This window comes from Trachurus japonicus, chromosome 1, assembly GCF_045865225.1.
Source record: "Trachurus japonicus isolate A0001 chromosome 1, Traja_1.0".
Taxonomy (NCBI): Eukaryota; Metazoa; Chordata; class Actinopteri; order Carangiformes; family Carangidae; genus Trachurus; species Trachurus japonicus.
Window position 1 is genome coordinate 24963127 of NC_140907.1, and position 24795 is coordinate 24987921.

At 41.0% G+C, this 24795-nt stretch overlaps 2 protein-coding genes across 2 annotated transcripts in view; one reads left to right on the forward strand and one right to left on the reverse strand.

The window, feature by feature from the left end:
- The window catches only part of nr3c2 (nuclear receptor subfamily 3, group C, member 2), a 76840-nt gene extending 69759 nt beyond the window's left edge, over positions 1-7081 (reverse strand). Inside the window, exons 1-2 of the mRNA XM_085782211.1 lie at positions 6520-7081; positions 3090-4901 (exon numbers count right to left, since the gene is read on the reverse strand). Coding sequence (XP_085638337.1) covers positions 3090-4882 — 1793 coding nt within the window. The 5' untranslated portion in view covers positions 4883-4901; positions 6520-7081. The remainder of the gene's footprint in view (positions 1-3089; positions 4902-6519) is intronic.
- Positions 1-24795, forward strand: part of dclk2a (doublecortin-like kinase 2a) — a 140608-nt gene that overhangs the window by 49761 nt on the left and 66052 nt on the right. Inside the window, exon 3 of the mRNA XM_085782295.1 lies at positions 1069-1152. Within this exon, the coding sequence (XP_085638421.1) occupies positions 1137-1152 (16 nt within the window). The 5' untranslated portion in view covers positions 1069-1136. The remainder of the gene's footprint in view (positions 1-1068; positions 1153-24795) is intronic.

The following is a 24795-nucleotide window of genomic DNA, read 5'->3' on the forward strand; positions in this document are numbered from 1 at the left end:
TGGTGCCTCCTTCTGATCGGCACTCTGTCAATCTATAGAACCTGGCTGCAAGCTTACAGCGAGGAAAATGTCAGGCTACAGAAAGGTGCCACACGCTAATGAAAAAATCCATTCTTGGCCTTTATTTTGCATCTTTACCATTTGTCAGTTTATAGAATTATTAGGTCAGGGGGGGCTGAAAAGTTATAGAGTAATTTTATTTGCTGAAACATTGCTGTGAAACCCAGTTCAAAAAGTGTCCTATAGGGTGAAAAGAGATTTGGAGATTAAAGCAGCAAGCATACATAATCCAGTGCACTAATGTAGGTCATTTTATCATAATTTCCATATTTATATATTTCATACAAATCTGATTTGTAGCGCAGAGCTTTTTTTGATTCTTAAAGAGAATAAATACAGGAATTACACTTCTTTTAAAAATAAAATAAGAAGGGTTATCTAAGCAATAGGTTTAAATAAATATCACATAAATTCTACAGTTCTGGTTAGTGTGACCCTCCCCCCCACTTCTTCCTCTCTTGTGAATCTGAGTTAAAACGTTTTTTGCACAAAGTAATCCAGACTGCTCAGATGAGCAGCCATTTTTAATTAAAACCATTTACAGAGGAAACCAAAGTGAGAAAAAAAAGAGCCAAGGGATTTTACACTCTGTCATCCAAGGCTTCAGTGGATCAAAGAGTTTTAGTTGTGCTTTTTAATGGTTATGTAATATTTTTTTGCCTATGAGATATTGGGTCTGGGCACCATGTAGCTCGACGGTATCACACATTTCCTGCAGTGCACTTTGAGATTTCAGGCTGGATACGATAAGCCTATGTTTATGTCTAAGTATAGCTGTCAATCAATACAATACAACTGGTGCAACAGGACGGTGGAAGTAGACAGCAACCTCTAAAAATCTTAGATTCTTGCAATCTACCCAAGACATTTCTTTATGTATAAGTGTGTGTGTGTTGTATATGCATGAGTTGTATGTATGTATATGTGTGTTTGAGCCTGTCTGCCTCCCTGCCGGCCTGGCAGGCTGCCATGTGGCCCATCTCTTACTGTCATCCTGTCTGACATTAGGGCTAAGCTGGATCTCATTAGGACCAAGGTGGCAGTGATCCCGTCAACATCGCTTTGGCTCCTGCCATATGGGTCGCCTCCAAGGTAACGGGGCTGTATCAGTCTCCACAGAGCTGCAAGCCTTGTTATAGCACACACACACACACAGACGCAGACGAGTATCTACTCCCTAGACGAGTGTGTACGGTACATATAAACCTGAATAAACATGTCAAACTGAGAGGACATAATAAAATACTGATGATAAGATAATTAGGTTAGATCTGTGGGTGAGATTCAGTAGGAAAAAAGACACAATTCAAGAATGGTACAATGCGCTTACTCTACATTTTTTCATAAATAATATGAAATTATTAGGACAATAATTTGATGTACTATTTGAGCTATTAAAACTATTTAGCCATTAGTAAAACCTCACTGCTTGTTTTTCAATATACGTATGCCAGTGTGACCAACTCACACACATATCTCACCTGTCAATATAAGGTGGCAGGAAAAGGGTTTTCTTTAACATATTGTATAATAAAGGTTAGCAGTTAGCAGTTGTTGACCTAAGTGGATATGCAGTGATTTAACACTTACAGTATAAACTAACTTTTTTTCCACTCCCCTCTCCTGTCCTCCGTACTTATCCCTGCGATCTGAATGACACCAGCTGGACTGGAGAAAATGAAAACAGACAACTGAAAATGGCGCCGCAATCAGCACAAAGTTGCCTCCAACAAATTCAATCAGGAAAACTTCTTCTTTTTTTTTTTAAATGTCTAATAAATCTCCATTTTGAGATTCTGTGCAACATCACTGCCCGAACTCAGTCTGGACTTGTCATGGTCAAATCACAGTCAAACATAGCAGGGCAACGTGCACTAACGTCCCACCAATGTCAAATAGAGCACCATATTTCTCTTACAGCCAGTGTCTGAATCTTATCAAAGCCGAGTTAGCAGGAAGTCATTTATAGCTTTGTTTAGTGCGTCTTTGCTCCAGCTCATAAAAACTGTGAATTTATGACATCCAGTGCATAAATAGATGATAGAAATGTATTTTGTAAGAACACCAGTACACCCTTTGTTTAAAAACACAAAAATCACTCTACATCCAAATTACAGGAGCAACCAACCATCCTTTTGATTCACTGTAAAGAAACACCACCGTCTCTCACTGCGAGGTTCATATACCTGGCTACACATACTGTCTGCAGATAATGGCTTTGATATTCACACAGACATTAATTTACTTACTTCGACTACACATGCAACTAGGCCACCACAACACTCTGGAAGCACAGCAACTGTGTCAAAGTTGCACTTTGCCAGATTGGCGGCTCTTAAAGATTTTTTCCCTTTGGCCTGTTTGTTTTGTTTCGGCCCCCACCCTCACAATATCAACTGTTTATTTCATCAGTTTGGCAACAAAAGCATGTGATCAATCATTCATAATTTATGATGCTGCCAATGGCCTAGGGCCCATAAAAACAGATATTTGCATTACACAAGGTCTTAGCTGGACCTCCCGATAACAGACCAATATATTTTGTTATTGTACACACACACAGGCCCTGATAAGAGGTAAACTTTGCCTCTGTCTTACTGTAGAGCACAGGGCAGTGCTAGCAGAGATGATGTTGTGATCACATGCTACTGTAACAATGACCTGGACCCCGTCCTTTAATTCCTGTTCCCCCAGCCAGCGTCCCGCTGCCTTTCCCAAGCCCTGCTGTTGTTATTATTTAGCACTTCTCAAAGCAAACGCCCTAAATCCCTTGTGTAATACAAGTCTGGCTGTAACAAACTGGCCGTCCATTCATCTGATCCTCTAGAGAGACAGCCTATTGACTATTATACGGGCACAGTCATTGAAAAAAAAAAAAAAACATTATTTAGGAAAATGAAAACTGCTGCTCTCTGTAGTAAAGATAAGCTGGAATATTTATCACAATTTAGAGGACGCCAAAGGTCTGACAGAGCTACACCAACAGACACTCCAGTAAGTCGACATAGAGATGTCTTCATTCTCCTTACCTTGTCATGCCGTCCGTGATGCAGTTCTGACCCGGGTATCCTTCACCCCTGGCTGACATGCCTGGCCGAGATTTCCACGACTCCATTAACGCCGTTACGGGCGAAATTAGATTCAACAAAGGGTTGGACTGGTCCCTCACATCATGCCGCGTGAAGGACATTGTTCCTTGGGCTCCAATCTGGTAATGGAATGAGTGTCCACCAGAATTAACTCCAACAATGGCCGATGTGGGCATGCTGTTATTCTCTTGGTAATAGCTGCCATCATTGGTCTCCTGCTTAACCCCTTTAGACAGGACATTGTTGGAGAACACATCGGGCTCATAGTTCCCATTCATAGAGGAGACAGGGGGTCCTAAGATACCAGAGAGACTGTACTCATCAATGTTATTCCTCAGGGATAAGTAAGTGGTCTCAGATGCAGGGAAGAGACCAAGAGACGGTGCCTGCTCGCCATAGGGCTGTGGATTCATACATCCCTCATTTTTGTTTGGCTCATTCTTAATCTGTGTGATAAAGGGTGTGCTACTCACACTACATTTGGAGTTACCTAAACACATGCTCCTGTAGTCAGTCCCAGGCTCGTTCTTAATGTACTTAACCATGCCCATCTGGTCTAAGCCGACGTTGAACACCTCCCCGTCTACCATCTCTACCTTGGGGAACTCAAAGTTCTTGAAGTCTGTGTCTCTGGTCAGACCTGTCGCCTCTGGGCTGTTGGTGTCATTCTGCACCAGACCCAGTCCACCAGCAGGACTGGACACGGGAAACCCAGCAGAGGACGGGTTCTGTGGGCTGCTGACAGTCATGGTGCTCCCTGTGGCCGGACTGGAGATGGAGGGCCTCACTGTGTTGCAGTTGTTGGCGGTGCTGGTGCAGCTGCCACCCGTGGGGCTCGACACAGACGACCTAATGTTACACGTAGTGCTGCAGGACGGAGGCGATCTCACGCTGCTCATGCTCTGAGGGCTGGACATGGGAGACCTCATGACATTGAGCGGGCTGGTGAGTGGTGGCGAGCCCACCGTGGTGGACTCTACGGGGCTACATGTGGCTGAGTTCCTGCGCTTGATGTTGGCCAGAGTCGCAGCACAAGACGTCTGGCTGACAGGACTGCTGACGGATGAGCACACTGGTCCGAAGCACGTGGGAGGACTCGTGGTCGACGACACCATATTGTTGCTGCCCCCGGGGCTGGAGATGGAGCTGGAGGTCTGGGGGCTGCAGGACATAGACGAGGCCAGCATCGCCGCTGAGCTAACTGGAGTCCCAGTGGTGCATTCTCTAGGAGCGCCGCTCGATTGCTGGAAACCAAATGGCTTTAACTTTGGGCTCTTTTTGGAGCCACCCTGGGTCTCCTCTAAGGACCTCCCACACGCTGGGTACATCTTCCCAGGGCTGGTACTGCCCCCATGCTGGCTAAAGGCAAAGTCTGCCTCTCTGGCAGCATTCATATAGAGACCCATGGACTCAGCCACAGTCTTGGAAAGCTCCTTGGAGTCCATTTCCTGCTTATGACCGTGGAGAGAGTTGTTGAAGTGTGGGAGAACAAATGGCTGGTTCTGGCTGAGCCGGAGCATTGGCTGCTCCTGCTTCTTTGTGTTGTTGTCTTTGCAGTCGGTAGCCGGGCTTCCAGCAGGGCAGCTGACGTTGACTATGTCCATCAGGATGTCGCTGCTAGTCAGACTGGAATCCTCTGTGCTGCAGCAGTACTCCATGGTGCTGGGGACCTGAGACCATTTGTTCTCTGTGTCGCCTCCATCAAAGAAAGTTTGGTATCTTTTGGTCTCCATTGCTGGCTCATTGATTCACCTGAAAAATAAGGCAACAAGGAGAAAAGGAGAAAAGAGTGAGAAAAGTTCACAGTGCTGTTTTAATCCAGGTTGTTGTTGTTGTTTTTTTGCCTTCAGGCAGAGATTACAGCTCTCACGCAAGGCTAAATTATATATTCAGGAATATACTGATCAGATTTAAATCTACATTGTGAACATTGTCTCTTAGTTTTCGAGTCCTGTCTGAGTGAATAAAAACGAGGCTCATGATAAAGAAAGTGGCAGAAATACTTCCATGACTCAAAAGATAAATATCAGATTTCACATATTTTACATAATAATGTCTTACCTTTTTAAGACTCCATGACAAAAAGATGTAAACAATATGTGAAACCTGAACAAGTCCAAAGCAAGTCTGTACTGTATTTCCTGACTCTCAGATAAAGCTCCTTATCGCTGCTCTACAGGGGATGTACAGTGATAACTTGGAAGAAAAAAATGCATTGCAAGGGTTAATGTATGTATGTGACGTCGGCCGGGCTTTTTTTTCTTCTTCGTCTCCTTTTTCCTGTTTAAATCCCCACCTCTACTGCGCCTCTATTGGACAGCCGAGCCTCAGATCCACCAGCTTCATCAGGCTATTCATGGATTGGTCCGGAAGCTGTCACTCAATAGTTATAGCTCTTGCAGCCACAACATAGCTGCGACATAACTTGAAATGTTGTTTTAGCGGCCGTAGCAGCCCCGTCATGTGCAAAAGGCAATAAAAAATACGAGACACAGCCAATAATCAATAAATAACCAATCCCGGTGATAAGGCGTCGCTTTGGTTGATGTTTGAATGTTTATTTTGCATGCTACCGTGCACACTTTGAAGGGCTGAGCTCTCCAGCAGCCCAGATCTCTGAGTTAAAGTTGTGCAGGCTGACTGACAAATATCCCCCCTAACACATATGCGCTGTTGCTTGAACAGATAATGAAAAATAGTGCAAAGATGTCATGTCGATAATTCCTCTCCTACACACTCCAGCCGTGATTGTCCTGCCTCTGTAGGACATGCAGCTCTCTTGGCGATTCTCTCCATTTTGCGTTTGCGCAGGGTAAAAAAAAAAACAAAACTAAATGAAGCTTTTTCATTTGTTTTGTTTTATTCGTGCTGCTGGAAGTTTTTTATATTTCCTCCGTGTCGAAGTCATCGGAGTTTGAGGGGTTTTATTATTATCATTATATGGAAAAACACAGACGACTACGCGCACTTGGAGGAAAATATGAATTATTTAAGTCACATTTTTTTTAGAAGAAGAATCGAGATATTTCTCAGCACCTACAGACAGGTGCGCGCAAGAATATGCAACCTGCTCTCGGTTTTAATTAAACAATGAAAGCTGATTTTGTTACATACGTAAAAGTACAGGCTGCGTAAACTTCTTGGCGACTTTTATTTTGGAGCAGACGCGGGGCTAACGGTCCCGGTTGAAAGTTCTCAGATCCCTCTCCCACAGCACAGCGACCCGGGGGATGCGAGTGTAGCCAGTTATGCGACTGAAAGCGTTGGAGAGTTTGTTTTCTACAAATCCTGAGACCCGGCGCCAAATTAAAAGAAACGAAAAGAAAGAAAGAAATGCTCAGTCAAAACACTGAGCCGTGTCCTTCCTTACCTTAATTACGACATTCAGAGTTGTCAGGTGGCTGTGTTGCTGGGCAGCGATAATCCAGAGGACGAAGAAGGAAAAAGAAAAAAGAAAAAGACACGCAAAGCAAAGTCAATGAATATCAACAACTGCGCTCTGCACTACTCTTCCCAATACATAGTTTTCAGTTTGACAGCTACACACACTGGAGAAGTCTACTGCGTATTATCACTAGTAATCCTCAAACAGCGAACCCGCTGCTCCTGACAGGACGAACGGCAGCGACGGGTCGGACGACAGCGGCAGATGAGCTCACATTATGGCCGTAATTTTTGCAGATTACCGATTCAGGGGCCGCGGTTGAAAAAAAAAAAGAAAAGAAAAGGAGTAATAAAAACAAACGGAGGAGTCTGTCGGACTTGCAGTCACAGCGACGTCATTCTGTGGACATGGACCCTCCTACTGCAACGAGTGCAACACAAACTCCGAGGAGGGGGGAGGAGGAGGAGGTGGTGGTGGTTGTGGTGGTGGTGGAGGGGTGAGGCAGAGAGGGAGAGAGGGGAGGGAGGGGCTCGGAGCGCAGGTAGTCAGAGCCGTCTGGAAATAGGGCACCGACCGTGTTCAACTACAGCGACTCTCAGACGAAGAGCCGTGGAGCAGCTCTGTCTGTGTGTGTGTGTGTGTGTGTGTGTGTGTGTGTGTGTGTGTGTGTTAGCACCAGAGATCCTCCGCAAGTTTGTTCCATGGCTCTGCCTGCGTTAAATCCTCCCGTCCTCCTCTCTCACCATACTTTACAGCGCTTTTTGTTTTTTTGTGTCACCTCTGATAAGAAGAGGTCACACTGCACAGTTAACAGGCAGTTTGCAAACCACACAAATACATGAGAGAGGAGTCCTTTACCTAAGAGCGAGTGAAATCAAGTCGGTTTGTTGCCCTTGTAACACTGAGACGTCTGCCTCCACTAGGTGGAGCACTATTTCTATTGCTGCTCAAAACCCAAATCCATGGAGTGGTCAAGATGTCACTTAACTCTGTCCATGTCAAACTATGACAGATTGAATTGCCATCAGGCTGCAATAGCTACAAGGTTGGTCTGATCTGGGCTATCAAACTATTACTGATTTTATTATAATGGTGATAATGTTTGGTGAAAGTAAAATGTGCCTGTGTCTATCAGTGACACCAACATCACCAGAAGTGGTTGTGACTATCGCTCTGATTAAGCTGTTATTTACACTGTAGCCTACTGTCAATAGCTCATGGCATTGATGTGAGTGTGTGGACTTTGGTTTTCCTCCCGCAATGTCCAATAATCAGTTTAAACTCTGCAGTTGTCAGTCAGTGGAGTCACATTCTGCAGTGTTTCACGTGGCTGCAGTGTAAAAAAAAAAAGAAGTGTGCATGTCAGACTTGGGCTTTGTAAGTGGAGCTGTGCATGGTGGTTTGAAATGTTTCTCCTCATTGCTTGGCCGGATTTTCCGAGCCAGCCTGTAGCCATTACCCGAGTGAGGCAGCAGCAGTTAGATTAGTCAAAGCAATCCAAGCAACACTGCCCACCTCCCTGATCTGCCTGTTAATCACCCATGAATGGGGGACCTGCTTCAGAAGAAGCAGGAGAATTGAGATATAACCAATGTTTTCCCACCCTCATTCATGCAGCTCCCACTTGTCCATTGCACATAATGGCTGCCAGTCAAACACATCGTGAGCAAATCTAATTTAGCTGTGCATCACAGATTTTTTTCCCCTCAGTGACAGAGTCATAAGAATTTGCAGACTGACAGCAGAACACGGCTGATATGAAATCAGTTATAATTGGCTGCCTCTCTGGTAAAAATTGAAGGCAGCTCCATTGACTCTCACTGAGCACCATTGTTCTAGTCAAATCAATGACAATCACACTGCCCTGGAAATATATGGAAGCTAAAAATAGCTGTGTTTTTTTTTTTTTTTTTTTTTTGGGTGGGGGGTTGCAGGGCAAGTGGAAGGGGTGGGGGCACACTTAGATGAATGATTGCTATGATTAGGAGCAGGCTTCCACTCCAGTTTTGACAACTCCGTAGCTGAGAGGGTCAGAGGCGTAACAGGGAAGTGCTCGCTGCGCCTCATGGGGACAGGTGAATTGGAGCATATTAACACTGAAACAAAACACTCGTCAACTCAGCAGAAGACCCTGTCCCCGTCATGTGTGGTAATTACAGAGGTAGTTTTAATCGGTAAAGAAGTCCGTCACCACCCATCCTCCCTCAGCTGCTTACCCTTCCAGTTTAGCGGAGTTACTCTCAAGGACCATCCACATCTGAAGTGCTGATGTAGCCGTCCCAGCGGTTATTGGCTTAATTACCATTTCTTTTTCTTTCTCACAACTTTGATTTGACTAGTTAAAATGTTTTAGTGTTGGCTGCAACAAATAAGAGCATCTGACAATTCATTTCTGTTTATCACATTTTTTCAGATTGCTAGTGTTTAATTTTAGATATCAGCAGCTTGAAAATTAAACCTGCGTTATCTTTTTTTTTTTTTGCCACTAGGAAACATAAAAAACATTTGTCACCTTTTTTTTAAGTTCAACTAGTTAACAAACTGTACACATTCAGAAGAGACACAGTGACATTAGTACTCGTGGGAAGTCTAATTTTTGCTCTGTTTTGGTCTCTTCTGGCTATTTAGAGAAATCTCTGGTTCTTTAGCTACCAACCTTGTTTACCAGCTAGTCGCTAACTGTGGCCCTGTTCAGACCTGTTGTTAACAACCACCAAGTTCATGTGCAAATGCAGCCAGGAGGTGTTGAGGACATGTTTGAGATCCGACACCTCAGACCACATTTGGAGGTGGTGTGGGCCGCTCACAGTGTGAACACAAAAGTGTCCACATGAAGGACCGTCTACTCTACTGACGTCCACTGCCACAGTCTGATTTGTCAGATTAGCTTCATAAAGAAGCATAAATATTTTACTATTTCAAATGGATACAACTTTATTTCATTATTTCATCAGCGGTGTACGGCACATTTATTCCAGTCACATACAGACATACAAGCATGACATTACCTCATCTGTTGGATTGGCTAAAAACAAAAGATCCAACCATAGGTGGTCACTCAGGACAGATGTGGAGACAGATGTGGAGACACATTTTAAAAACCCAGGTATAAACTGACCAGAACGGCACTGATGCTGATGAAACAAAAACAATGTGCTAAAAGATGCTAATATTCCCTTGAGTTAAAGGAAAAGTTGGTGATAACACTCAGTGAGTTTGTTACTCTGAATAACTAACGATCCCTTTACATATCATGGGATCCATTTTAACTACAACATATTAAACACATCAGCTTTAACGGAATTATTAAATAATCATAATAATGTTGGTCCAGAACTATTTTGATCAGCTGCTCAGTTACATAGTAAATTGCTGTTGGAGTGAGATCAGGATACTTCCATCAGCACCAACCCCTTTGCCAATCTGCCATTACTCTTGGTTGTTGAACAAGCATTCTGCAAATGGCACATTTCATGCCTCGTACCTTATACGGAGCAACTGAGATCCCATCTGTGCAAAGCATCACAGGTCTGTTTTCATTAAATGTGCCACATTTGCCACAGTGAACACTTTCCCAGCTAACACATACTTTATGATGAGAAACCTCGTCTCGTTTGGTGAGTCTGAGGCAGACTTCAGCGTGGCTGCATCTGTTACCATGTCTGGCAAACAGACTGAATAACCTCACAGTTGGATGATAAGACTCATGCCTATGAAGGTCAGACATGAGATACTATTGAATTTTAACGGGGGTTGCTATGGGAACTAGCATGTTTTTAAATCTGGACTCTACAGCTATGGTCAGTGCAAGCTGAAAAAAGGACCTTGAGCTCAGGATTAATGGAAATGTATAGAAGCACTGATTCACTGACAGGGATTGTATGCAGGGAAAAAAGACAAACAAATCTCTTAGTATTATTGTATAATATTCAAATATGATTCATATTCTAGCCTTTGATTTCAATGCTTGATTGAATATTCACTCTGGCTACAAATTAGATTACATTTTCACTGTTAATCCAAGTTAAGCAATTAGTGCAATATCTAATAAAATAGAAATACTATAACTGGCATGAAAGCAGTCAAATACATGGTGAGTTTAAGGGTTATACAATCAACTTGCACGATTTTAATTAATTCACCCAGAGGTATAATTGAAGACAGAATCATTCAGGTTTGACTGAATCAGTGAGAAAATTCCTGCTTTTACAACATTTCAAATAAGTGCACGTTTAACTGATCCCAAATCAGGAAAGGAATGTATTGGAGAAAAACTCTAGATAGATAATGTTTAAGATATTCATGCATTATTTAAATGCATGCGTAATTTAGATTTAGGGAGGAAAAAAATCAATCAAATTCGGAATGGAAATTAAAATCTTTGCGAGTCTCTCGTGAGACTGCAATTACAGAAATAAGGACACCATCCAGTCCCAGTCTTGACACGGATTGTCGTTCACCTTAAGTTGCCCCACTACTCGGACGGCACGAATCGTTTAAATGGTGAATGATATGCATTCAGCCTGCCTCCCTCCAGAAAGTTTCTCGTACTATGTGTTCACCACCTGGGGTTTGTTCATCCTACTTAAGCAATGACGATTGAAAACATGTTGATGATTAAATAACATGTTTACCCTCCGTGTAGTCAGAAATACATATTCAGTGGGAACACTGCGTATAGGCTACAGCCTGACTTCAGATCAGATTATTAACATGCAGAGAATTATCACTAAATAATGTGTTGTTCAACAAAACTGTGTCAAGTACATTATGAATTGATATTCCTGGAGTCTACTTGCAAACATTCTCCCCAAATCCTGCAGCATCTAGATGCCAAGGTGGTGGGGGCTTAAGAGCAAACGCTCTGATTGAATTTTGTTCATTTGAGTGTGTTCTGGTGTTGAAATGTGTATGCGTGCAGTAAAATTAGAAGGCCTTGATAGCACACTTGTATGAATGTGTGTGCAGGTTATGCTTCTAATGTACAGTAAAAGAAGCTCTTTTAATCCATTGTGCTCAGTTGGCGTCATCACTGGCAGCTTGTGTATGGTTTGATAGATAGTTTGAAAAGTAGCCACGAAGGTGTTTTACTCGGTATGGACTTTGGTGGCTAAGCTTATGCAGATGGATTAACTGTAAAATCATGACAGATGTTTCATATTAGAAGTTTTTCCAGCTGTGGAATTGATTTGAATATACGCAGCCTGTTTTCAGAGGGAAATATTGCACTTTGAAACTGTATTTCTATTTGTGTCACAGCTGTTTTCAGGTTATAATTCTTATTGAATGCTATTGATTACACACTCTCGCCACCAGAATTAGCAGATATCAGTTGTTTTCTTTTTTAATACAAGCTGCTACAGTAGCTGTTGTGTAAATTGGTAAAAACTGATCTGTTATATCTCATTCCCACATTGTGGCTCCTGTAAAAATCTTTGAGCCTCTGTGTGAGATGCTTTGATTGGTGATGTGTTGGTGTGTGTTTTTAAAAGTTTTTTTTTTCTTCTTTTTTCAAATTGCGTTCACTCTGTTGGTTTAACAGCACTGTGGCAGGTATGACTACAGGTTGCAACACACAATTACACAGCTTTGCTTACATCAACACTCATCAGAGCCAATGGGAGCCAGACTAATACTACAACTGGAGAATCCTTTGACCTGTATGTGAATGCTGATTTTCCCATTTCTCTTTCCAGAGCCCAAAGTTACACAATCTTACTGGGTTATGGTTCTGTGGAAAAAGCACTGTAGCTACAAAATAGTTTGAGTTGAAACTGATCCAATATGAAAATACTAATTAAAGCAAAGAAAAGGGTCAGGAACACTCTCAGAAATGACATGCAGATATTACACTAGTGGTCCTTCCTTGATGTGTGTCCTTCAGTGTTTCTGTCTTGAACTACAGTAAAGGAATTAGGTGGATAAAGCACGAGACAAACAGAACGTCAGAACAGTATCCAGAGAAACAGCCAAGCTCAGTGTGTCACTCTGCCTGGGATGTAATGTAGCGATACAGTAGACAAGCGAGACCACACAACAGGAGGAGAGAGGATTAGGCAAGCCACCTTTACTCTGGTGCACTGCCTGGCTGTTTGTGTGTCATTTATAAAGGTTACCTTCTGCTCCTTTGTCACATACAGTGCACACATCCGTGTGGGCATGCATGCAATTTCACAGGGGGATGACAATTTTCTTTTTTTTTTTTTTTAACAAATACAGACAGTGAAGCAGGATGAATCCCATCTGAAACTTTGATCTAGTTTTAAACAAATGGGCTTTGCATATGGAAACAACTGTGGTGTGTAACAGTGAGTCTCTGGTGACCCTCCCTGACGTGTGTGTGTGTGTGTGTGTGTGTGTGTGTGTGTGTGTGTGTGTGTGTGTGTGTGTGTGTGTGTGTGTGTGTGTGTGTGTGTGTGTGTGTGTGTGTGTGTGTGTGTGTGTGTGTGTGGTGTTTGCACATATGGCTGTGTGCTGATGATTTGTGAAAACATTTTCTGGCCTATTTTCAAAGTCCTTTCTTCTGCTAATTTTTCCGTTGTGACCTTTGGTCAGACAGACTGATAGTAGTGTTTACATGATTATCTGGACCGTCAAAAGTTATTTCTCGTGGCTCTGCTTTCTTTGTAGTGTAGTTACTGTAGTGTAGTTACAGCACACAATTCACAACCAATACAAAGACAAAAAAAAAACCGCACTTTAACCAGGGCTGTGTGAACAGTATAATGACTAATTCTACATTCAGTGCATAGAAAAAATACCTAGTAATCAATCATAACTTACATAGTTTGTGTTTGGTTGGAGACCCTTTTTGCACAAAATCTCACCTTCCTGTCCACCATTCAATAAACCGTAAAAACACCTTTAAAGAGGAAATGTATTAATACAAAAAAAACCAACAACCTCTGTAGATTATTCTCAGGCTTTTTCTTGGTCGTCTTTGTCTACTCTGCACTCTCCTTTTCCAGGTGCACTCAGTGACCCACCTAAGCCCGAGAGCAAATAGGAGGTTTGGCTTTGGGAGAATAGCTGAGGCCAAGGTGCAAAAGTTGAAATGGCCTGAAAGCATTTATTGTACATACTGTACGGGGAGATCATACAGTCCTAAAATAACTTACTAGTAGCCTACACTACACGGGAAAAATACAAGACACTTCTGTACTAATTAAAGAAAACAGAAACACTTGCACACCATTCAGCTCTCTCCTTTCACATCTTGAATGTGAAGAAAGTTTTCTTTGTGTTTTACAAATGAGCAAATCTGATACATTGCACTTTGAAGCCCCCTGGAAGATCAAAGCTGATCACAGCTGCGTGGTGGGAGAAAAAGAAGATATGGCTTCCTGAGAGGTAAACAATATCTGAACCTGAATTTAACAGAGCAATATGTCAAATCAATTAGCCCACATCTTCTCTCAAACTGCTTGGCTTGTGATCATTTGCCACAGAAGCAAAAAAATAAAAAATAAAAAATAAAAAAAAACCCTCTAGAAATGAACAACCAGCTCTTGTGGAGGTTTGTGCACTGATGAGCTGCATGTCACATTAATTATGCCAGATACGGGTGGGCTGTGTTTCTGGAGTCTCAGTTCATCTATTTGTAATAATAAAGTAACAGCCAGATTTTCTGCTAACTGAAGGCAACTGTTTATGTTATGCATGACTGGATATACTGTAAGCGCTTTCCAGTACAATGCTACAATTTATAAATAGCACATAGCCCTCTGCGAGCTACTGTGGACCCACAGCTGTTGAGAATTTGTATAGAGGTACAGTAGGCCTATATCCATGCACCCTTGTTATGAATCAGCTCCTTAATTTAGGACGGTTTAGACTAGAGCCTCTCACAGTTAAAACCCTAAACAACCTCATCCTAATACTTGGAAAAATAATTAGCTCCAGTTTCTCTTTTCTTCCTTCTCTTTCACTTTCTTTCTCCCTGTCTTATCTCCAAAACGTGGCACCTGGTGTTGGTTTTTAAGGTGCCTGGTTATTATTAAGACATCAGTGTCAGTGTCTTATCAGTATTTGTGTGCATTTGGTTTATTAATTACATCGGCTGGTACGAACTCAGAGCACTTGGCGAAAAATATCAAAAGCTGACGCCTGTGTCATGATTAATTTCGCAGTGAACAGTCTCCGCGATGTCAGTGGTAATTAGGCATCACCCATTGCATAACACACCATGTGTCAGGGTGGGTGGCATGCGTGTGTGTGTGTGTGTGTGTGAGAGAGAGAGAGAGAGAGAGAGAGAGACAGGGAGAGGAAGAGGAAGAGGAGGGGCAGGGTAAGGAGACAAAGAAGAAGAGATTTGGCTTCAGCTACTTACTTAGTACTTCAAGTAGTATAACTGTCTCGTTCTTACTATGAGCTGAAATCTGTTATATTACAACATAATCAGTGTGGAGCATGTTTTATATTTGTCCATATAAGTAGGTGAGACCAAGAATGGTTGTTACATTTTTGACATTACCGTGTAACCCCTTAAGTCAGTGTAAATTAAGAATTAATATAATCTAGTTATGTATGTCATTTTTTATAGTGTAGATGTTATCACACAGAGCATGAAATGTAACATTATGAAAAAAACTTTGATAAAAACTGGTGGTGTGTGTGCATGCAAGTGTGCATGCATGCATGTTGTTATGTTCAAAGACGATTCAGAAACCTACAGTATCTTTGTTATGTCTAACCCAGACTCTTTTAGCCATAAACTGAACCAGATTAGTTTACAGCTACTGTAACAGCTAACATTAGCAGCCAAAATGAAAAATATCTCAGCAGACGCACAATAGGAGAACTACAAAATTGGCAGTAGCTATTGTTACAAAAACAAATTTAGAAATGAAGTAGATGAAAATGACAACTCATCTCAATTATTATTATTTTTCTTCTAAAATAATCTGTAATTTGTAGCCATGAGCTATAGGCTATACCTGACCGCTAACACATTAGCACTGCTAGCTAGCCTGAAAAACTATCTAGCCTACTGTACATAGACTCACAGTAAACATGACATATGATATAAGAGCACCACAGAGTTGTTACAAAAATAAATGAGGTTAAAGAAAAAAAGAAATAAAACTTCCTCTTCTCAAACTGAAGACTAAATTGGACAGTTATGGAGTGAATCAGGTTTCATAACTTGTTTTTTAAGAGACTGGAACTAATCAATGTTACAAGCAGCCACGGTCTCCTTTTGTTAACTGTAGCTAACTGGCCGTCAGACATTACATTTCTTCCTTTAACCTCAGACGTCTGTCTTCTGGAAAGGAAGTGGAGGAGTAGCTGTGATGGAGACTAATAGGAATCAAAAACCCATAAACATCAATGAAAGCCTATGGCAGTCCAAAATGTTTTCACCAGGTGGTGGAAACTAACGCAACACAAATGACTTTTATCTGCGCAGCATGATTATTGGCACACATAGTATTCTATGTTATTTATAAACATGTTCAATTAATGCATCAACTTCATTTTAACCGAACCCATGAAGTATTTTTGTCTTGTAGCTATATTAAATCTTTATTTTTGCCATGTTAGACGCATCTAAATTTCAGCAGTGACCTGCAGTGCCTGGCAAGCTGCACGCTCGCAAAAACTTTGGTAAAACTTCGCACAGAATTAACTACAAAAGGGTTATTAATCCTGTGTGTCGAGTTTGTCTTCCCTTCGTCTTTTGTTTTTTTTTTTTCTGTTTTTTTCAAAAATAAACAATGGGCCATAACACTCAAATTAACACAGATTGGGATTTGATGTGCTGTGCAGCCAGATGGCTTGCTCACTCGCTCTCTGGCGGGCTGGCAGTGCAGCTGAGGACGAAGGCACTTCCAGAGCGGATTTGAAAGAATCTAGGCCAGAGAGAGTGGGGCTGCTCTCGGAGACTAGCCGCCAGTGCTGTCATGTTTTAGTGCACATTTTCTATTTGAGGAAGAAGCTGCTACATGGAGAGATGTGCAGCGTGTGTGTGTGTGTGTGTGTGTGTGTGTGTGTGAGCAGTGAGGAATGCCTTGATAGAAATGAAGGGAAGGGGGCTCATCTTAGAGCTGTGTAAACAAGCTGTGGAAAAAATAAACTCAGTCCTGCATTTTTCTCCTGTCCACCCACAGTGTATCTACAGTACAGACATCACTGTAAAACTCGGCACAATAATGTTTGTCCAAGTCAAGAATATTCAGATAACTAAAGGTGATACATATCGCAAATAATTCTGTTTAAAGCAACCCTAAATAGCACGTGAGAATAGTCGCTCCGTACTGTAAATGTAGATGTGTGTTAGAATAATGTGCGAGATGTTATGCGGTATGTATCAATGCACAGCGACTCGAGCACCAGTGTAGAGATCAGCACTTTTGTAAACACTGTAGCGCAGACATTCAAATGCAACTTTTAGAGCCAGTCATTATTCAAAAGTCGAGCCTCCATCTGGAAAGTGGCAAACTTGGCTGTTTTCCTGGTGTTGCTGTGGAGGAAAACTGGGTCTGTGTGAAATTGCAGGACTCATGATACTTGGCTAAGGTGTAAATTTGTCTGGCTTTGATGATCATTTTCTTCACGGGCTCCCGTTTGCCAATGGGGAAGGGTTAAAGTTGTTACAAGACTTAGAAACTTTTCAGGTTGTGAACACAAGTTTTTATGAAGCTTTGGCAAGTGTCTGTAGGAGACTGAGCATGAGGAGAAAGGGTGGGATTAGGAGTAATAATATCACGCTGGCCACACAGACTGTAGACTGAACTGAGCAGAGGCAATCATTTGGACTATTTGACCATCACACGTTTCCTGGTATCAGATAAAATGATCTCAGCAAAAGAAACCACAAGTGATTCTAAATCTCCTTAACATCCACCGTGACAAAGGCAAACTAGTGTAGTCTTTGTTTAACATGAGCTAAAGGAATAAGCGCAGGAACTCCGTAATGTATTGATTTAAGGGCTGAAACAATTAGTTTCATTTTCATTAATCTGTTAATTGCTTCCTCTATTTAATGTCAGAATAAAAGTGAAAAGCTACAGCCCCAAAATGACATCTTCAGATGACTTGATTTCTCCAACCATCAGTCATAAACCCAAAGTTATTCAGGCTATAAAGGATATAAAGGATATGAAAATGTAGAGAAGCTGAAGATCCTTTTGTTTGAGAAGCTGGAACGAGCAAATGTTTGGCAGTTTTTCGTGAAATGTGATTCTACATGCAACATCTTCAAAGCATGTGTGTGCTTGCATGTGTTTTCTTAAGTAGCTGTAAGTCGAGCTCTCAGGGCAACCATGTGACTCTAATAAGTGACTGATGTTCAAATACATTCAAATACAAGATTCTGTTGATCAACATATCAATAGTAGTTTCAAATCTGTTCTGATCATCCAAAGCGAGTCCAGAGACACACAAACACATGGGTGGCTCAAGGGTGAGAAAGAAAAACAATGGCATCAAATGAACACACAGTAGATACACAGATGAATGATGAATGAACGCAGTCATTTTTAATTACAGTGTTGGGAAGGCGACTTGTATGTAGAGACGAAGGAAGACATCTTCATTTGTGCTCTTGTCTTCCACAGAGAATATTTCTTACAGCATGTGAAAATGGCTCCATAACCAAAAAAAACAAGGCACATCAAGCTCAACCTCAGATTCATATTAATTACAAACTGGCAAACTTGTTAATATAACTCTGCACTCAAAGCCAGGAGTCTGTGTGAATGGCCTGAAGTGCCAGACAACACCTTCTGCTTCGATCGATGGCCATCAGCATGCACACCCTCTTGCACAAGCAGGGCTGCTCTGCTATATATATACACACACACACACACACCAGCTCCGACTGCCTGAGAGGAATCTCCTCTTCCAAACTAACCTTTCTCGCCTTTTTTATTTTCCTATTCTTTAGCAACCTCATTATCTCCGTGTTTGTGAGGGGCTGCAGATATGGTTCCAGCATCTCAGAGGAATTTCGTTTATTTTTAAGATTAGAATTAAGACAAAGTAAAAGGAAAATTCTTCAGTACAAAGAAACAAAAGCAGGCTCACATGTGTCTGTTTGTTTTTGAAGCAAATGAAATAAAACCGCAATGTAGAGGGTAAATTAGGAACATGTGTGTGCTCTGACAGTGTAAATATCAAACACGATTGAATTGGGTTATCTGTGAGTAATGAGTAAACGCATTCCCCCCTAACACAGAACTATATTATAATTAGTGATGCAGTAGCCTGTTGTTTTCATGGTTTGTGCAACAGAAAAAACAGTAGTTAGGCTATAAAACAGTTCAATAGCTAATCACACTACAGAAATGTCTGCATGCACTTATGTACTTCAACACCAAAAATCTAAACTCAACATCTACTTACTAGCTGTTTCTGGAGCTTTCAACCACACAGCCCTTACTTGAAGATATAGACTGTTATACATTTGGCTGTCATAAAGATCTCATCAATATGATCTGATACATCCTGATGTCCACTTTCACTGATGCTTTCAACCCCATCAAGCAATCTTCAAAAAATTATGTGATTGGGATTACAGTTATAATACCATTAATCACTGACTTTGTAAATGCCACACATTGAACTTTTAGTTACTTCTTGAACTTTAAATACAATTCAACACAAAAACATATACTAAAAAACATTTAAAAAGTTACATACATACATAGTTAAGTCAATATTTTCTGTGACAGACACTGGTGATCACAGTCATAACTTCACAAAGCAATTTCAAAACAGATTTTAAAAGTGTTGAATATATCTGGTTATACATGATATTAGTGACACTGGTCTGTCACCTGACCTGACCATCACCAGTCAAAACATCAGACATGGAGGCTATAAGGGTATAAGTTAGAGAGTGGGATAGCAGCCAAACATCGCCATGGTCTTTAGTCTCTGAACCGGCAAACTGCTAACAATTAGTATGCAATTTTATTACAAACCAGAATGCAGCACAATGTTCATTTTGTCCCCATTATCTTTCTTTCCATAATTGTTTGAGGCCAAAATGTTAATCAGAATTTAAACTGGAATAATTGCTCAACTTTAGTAGGTCATAGATGAACTTTTGCTCCTCACCTTTAAACCAACTTGCACAAGAACGTAACTCATGAAACAGCTGTTGATCTACTGGTCTGCCGGTGAAGACCATGAAAGTAAGACCACCACCAACACGAAAGTAAATAAGCATATATCCCAAAATGTTGAATAGTTCCTTTAAATTTTGTCATTATAGCTTTGTTAAGGTCATTTTGCAACTCTTCACAACTTGAAATATTCATGCTTACATGTACATTCGTGTAATGAATCGAGCAAACTATGGACCACATTACTCAACCACTAGAGAAAACAAACACAACTCCAGATTCCCTGATGTTTACAAGGTTTATCTCTGTGGAGAAATATTTTTGTTCTGTTCACTGAATTGATTTTTTATTACTGTTTGTATGATACTTTATGATGACTCACAAACTCTCTTCCTCTTTTTAAAAAAAAATAGCTTCCTTTCATCCAAGTGGTAACTGTGTACCGACTGAACATGCTTTACAAATATCATGTTATCTGAGGATTAGAAAAAACGGCAATGCTGGCATCTCCACTTTTATTATTTAGTTGTTTTTTTTTAAAGCCCCAGAACAGCCTGCCAGGTCTGTTTGATCAGACAGTGGTTAAAATGTGTGCCATAAAGAACAAAGCAAGATGGTCCCTCTGAAAAACATTCACTCTCTCTACTGTACTGTACTCTTTACTGCAGCGCCGGTAGACAGGGAGGGGGATGAAAGTTTTACTTTTATGTTGATTGTTAGGTGAGTAAAATCCACAGAGAACTTAGTATGGGTGTCGATGCTGATATTGAACATCTATTACGTGCAATGAACAAGTCTTTTATACATTAAGGAATACTATACTTATGTGGAAAAGTTTAAAAAGTAGACTATCTTCGTCCTTTGGTAGAAGCTGTTGATCTACTTCAACAGAGTTTAGTTGAGTTATCACGCTGGCAGGCACTGTGGAATAAAGGAGGAGGGAAAACTGTACTATTGGCGTCTATTAACAAACATAATTCACATGTCTGGGCTCAAAGTCTTTCCCAGCAGGAAACCCTTGTGGTGATTTGTGGAGCAGGTTTGGTGGGGGGATTGTAACAGACTCATCTGTTAAGGTCACCGCATTACCAGAAACATTTTTTTTGTCTAACTAAAAACAAAGCACTTCTGTTATAAGTAGGTTAGTTCACCCAAAATTACATGAAAGAAAAATTGCATGAAAGGAATTAGAATTTAAAATTGATTTTTTTATTTTTTATTTTTATAATTGACTCTTTTTTGGCATTTTGAAATATCACACATTACAAGCATACACATGGAAAACGTCCGGTTACAAAACAACCAACAGTATACAGTAGTGCTTACAATTCAGCAGACAGGGGAAGCAAATATTCAAGAACAACCAAACAAAAAACAATACAAAGGGGGAAAAAGGGATAAAGACGTAGGACAATACCAGATCATAACATACTAGTACATAGTACTTGCCAGACGCAAACCAATCCTCTCCCTGTCATTTAGAAATTAGTTTTTTGAAGTCTTCGTTGTATCTAAGGTAGTTGAGACCCATTAAGGCCCAGTGTATTTTGCATGCTCCTACAGGATGTATATAGCCATGCAGATAGTTTTGGATGTGTTAGTTCAGGTTTTGAAATATTTTTCTCTAATGTTTCTGTCAGTGTCCCGATGCAGCTGAGTGAAGAGCAATTTTGTGGTGCTACAACTGAAAAAAATGTACTAAAAAAAAAAAAAAAACTCAAAAACTTTGTGTGTCCCAGTTATTCTGGATAATCCACAGACCTCAACATCAACAGTTTTCATTGTATTTTCTACCAAAGTCACTGTCCCTGAGACGTAGCCACTGAATGACAGAAATCTCACAGATGGATATGTCAAAACGTCATCAAATTATATATATATCTGTGGCTTGATACAACTAAAGCGAAGTGGATTTTATTGGTTTCTTTTTTGGTTTGAGTGAAGGGTCCGTAAACTGGGGTCTTGAAATGATAAATCTTGAATTTAATGGACACAAATCTAAATGCGTGTGCATGCCTTTGCATCATGATACAGGAAGCATTTTCCATCAAAGACTTACATGTTTATATCCTATCCCTTCTTTATCCTCCTTATTAAAACCTCCTCTTCTTCCACGTTTTGTACATCCTGACTCCCATTCTGACCAACAGGCGAATATTGCTACATGAATTTTCGATTTGATTGCCTGTGTAGGTGGAACATTTACAGTAACGAGGAACCTGGGAACAGGATTTACTGTTCCATATGCCCTCCAATGACATTATGTGAAGTGATGATGATGACAGTCATAAATTGGTCCTGATGGCCCACAACAGATAAAACCTGCACAGGTTTTGTTTTGCACACTGCTGCCCAACCAAAGCTCAAATACTATTTCAGCACTTTCAATTATACCACGGTTATGTTGACTTCTGTGATAAAATATTACATAAAATTGCGTCAAATGCAGTCAACATTGATTTAGCCTGCGTCCACTGTTAGCAGCTTCTCTTAAATATTTGGGAGGGATATTCATGGGAATATTCCCCGACTCTACTGTGGCTTGTTGTTTTCAGCCTGTCACTCTCCATCTCCCGTGGAGGCATCCTTCCTCATCTTCACTGTCATCCCAGCACATGTTCAATTTACCACGCATTAATCTCACTCAGCTTCACATCATTCCCTCTCGTCTCGTCCCTTGGGATGCACCGACAGAAAAACACGCTCTGCTTGCCCAAATGTGATGTGGCTGCAGCGCAAAACACTAAATACGAGCTTATTGTGCCAGCCAAAAAATTTGGTGTCACTTACAAAAGTCCTATGTAGCCGTGTCCCTGTAAGGCCTTTATAAACTTGTCTCAGTGCTCCTGAACTAACCTTTTGATAAGCCCTGGAGACAGTGTAAATTAAAGGCATTAAATCATGATTTGGTGGTGTGTGAGGACGCTCATGGAGACATCCCCTTCACAGTCTAGTGGTCAGGGTGGAGGTGTGTGGTGGTCAGTGCAGACAGGTCATCCCGCAGCAGTGACGGATGGCTTTCATCAAGGGGCCCATGGGCTCGCTGGGGAAATGTGCATGGAGGCCGCTGCCAAAGGAGCTGATATTTATCTAACAGAAGCCTGCTAGCCAGGACACAGGAAGAGAGAAGCGGCTAGAGGATGGGCGGATTAGTAAGGAAAAGACACAAAATAGTGGTCACTGCTCGCGCAAAGAGCTGCTGTTGAAAATCTCCTGCTACACTGTACAAATTAGTGGCTACGGGCAAATGCAGTGTGGACCGAAGATCTAATCCTAAGTGTGATTTCAGCTCAGAAACATGTATTCCTACAGCGTGCCTCGCAGCAGCCCCTCGCTGCGCTAATTTAATACCAAATGGAAACATCCTGAGATTGAAATGAAGCCAATTAGCAGAGGCACAGCTGATTTTAAAGCACTGATTAAGGGAGATGTGCTGTGCTGGTTCAAGGATCTATTCCCTCACTGCAGACCTGCCTCAGCTTGGGCTGCCATTAATATCCCATGAGGCATTGGGGCACGCTCCTGGCCAGCAGCCAGATTCCCAGTTATCTGTTTAAACAATTTTGCAGGCTATTTCAGGAGGAGGGAACTCGCTGCCCATGCCTCTTGGTGCTGTTATGGCAACAGCTCAGTCCATCTTAAACATAACATTGGGAGGTGAACCAGTGTCTGCAGCCGAGTGCAGTCATCATTTTATAAGATGAATGAGATACAGTATTGTTTGCTTAGTAGTTGATCATACTGCATGCGCAAGCTCACCTGTAATGATATGTTATAATATCATATTATTTTATCTGTTAGTAGTACCCAACAGCACAATTAAGCTGTGTTCAAGGTCATTTCTATTAATGCCAAATTAAACCCATTAAAGTATTTTTCTGTCAGTCTGAAAAAATATAATTATACAGCCACTACAAGAGAAGTGAGTGACTCTCACTTGAATTTGTTCAATCCTGAAAATAATTGCTTATCTCTGTAACTGCTCCTAAATATAGGATCCCTTAATCCTTGATAAGTGTGTAATTGTTGCCGGATTGGAAATGCAGTGAGTCCAATATAGGAATGCATATGAATAATGTGATGTTAATGAATGGCACCCAGGTTAATAAGACCTTTCAAGCTGCACAGCCCACAGTAGTGTAAAACTTAAGAGACTTAACTGTTATCATTCGTTTCATTCATCTGACTGACTTTTCTAATTATAGAAAGTTTTGTTTTGTTCTGTCATAAAATTGAGATTCATGGAGTTTCTGGTAGAGGGTAATATTGGAAAATCATCAAAGTTGGTGCTTGACCTTCCAGGAGCAGCTGACAAAACAATCTCACCTTAAGGACCTTTTAGTAGTTATTCTTTCAGTCATATCACAGAATCTTCATCAGCAAATGGGATTAGCCCATGGAATTCATATTTCACTTTTTTCCCTTTCAGAGCTCTTTATGAACTCATCTTTCAGTTTGTTTAGAAGTGATGTTTGACCTTGGAAACAGCGGTTTACAAAACAGTTGCACCTGTAGCTCCTTTGTTTTGTCAGAATTGAGATTATTACTGTACCAAAAGTAATAGAATAAATAAGAATAAATCAATTTTATTCTTATAAGAATAAGAATAAAATAATATGATAATTGAAGATCATTCCTGCTAGCCATTCACTTTTTGTGAGGTAAAAACATGGAACAGGACTAAGAGCCCATTGGTTGCTCTATATAAGACTAAACTCTGGCACAGCACTCATTTTAGCCAAATGCTAACACTTAATGCCAATTGGTGATTTATCCTGAGGTATATTTTAATGTGACTTCATGACAGTAAACCAAATAATTATCAAGCTATTTCACTCAAATTTAATCCCCAGACATGTTTTAAACCATAAAACCCATTGCTAATACTTTAACTTGGTTTTCACACATAAAAACGGGGGCATAAGTTCATTCACTCTCTTCCTGATTGGGCACTCTGGATCAGGCCTTGTGTCCTGCCCACCAGGGTTGACAGGTGAAAGAGCAGAGAGTACCAAGATGATTAAAGGAGGAAAGATCAGAGAGAGACTCACCCACATGTTTGAGCCTCAGTTAGCCTCAGAGTCTGTTGAGACCAGACTAGCACAGGCCTCAGAATGGTTACTGCAGTTGGCATCATTTATTCATGTTGTTAGCTTGTAACTGGCACTGGGTTGTGTTAGTGGTTTTGTCT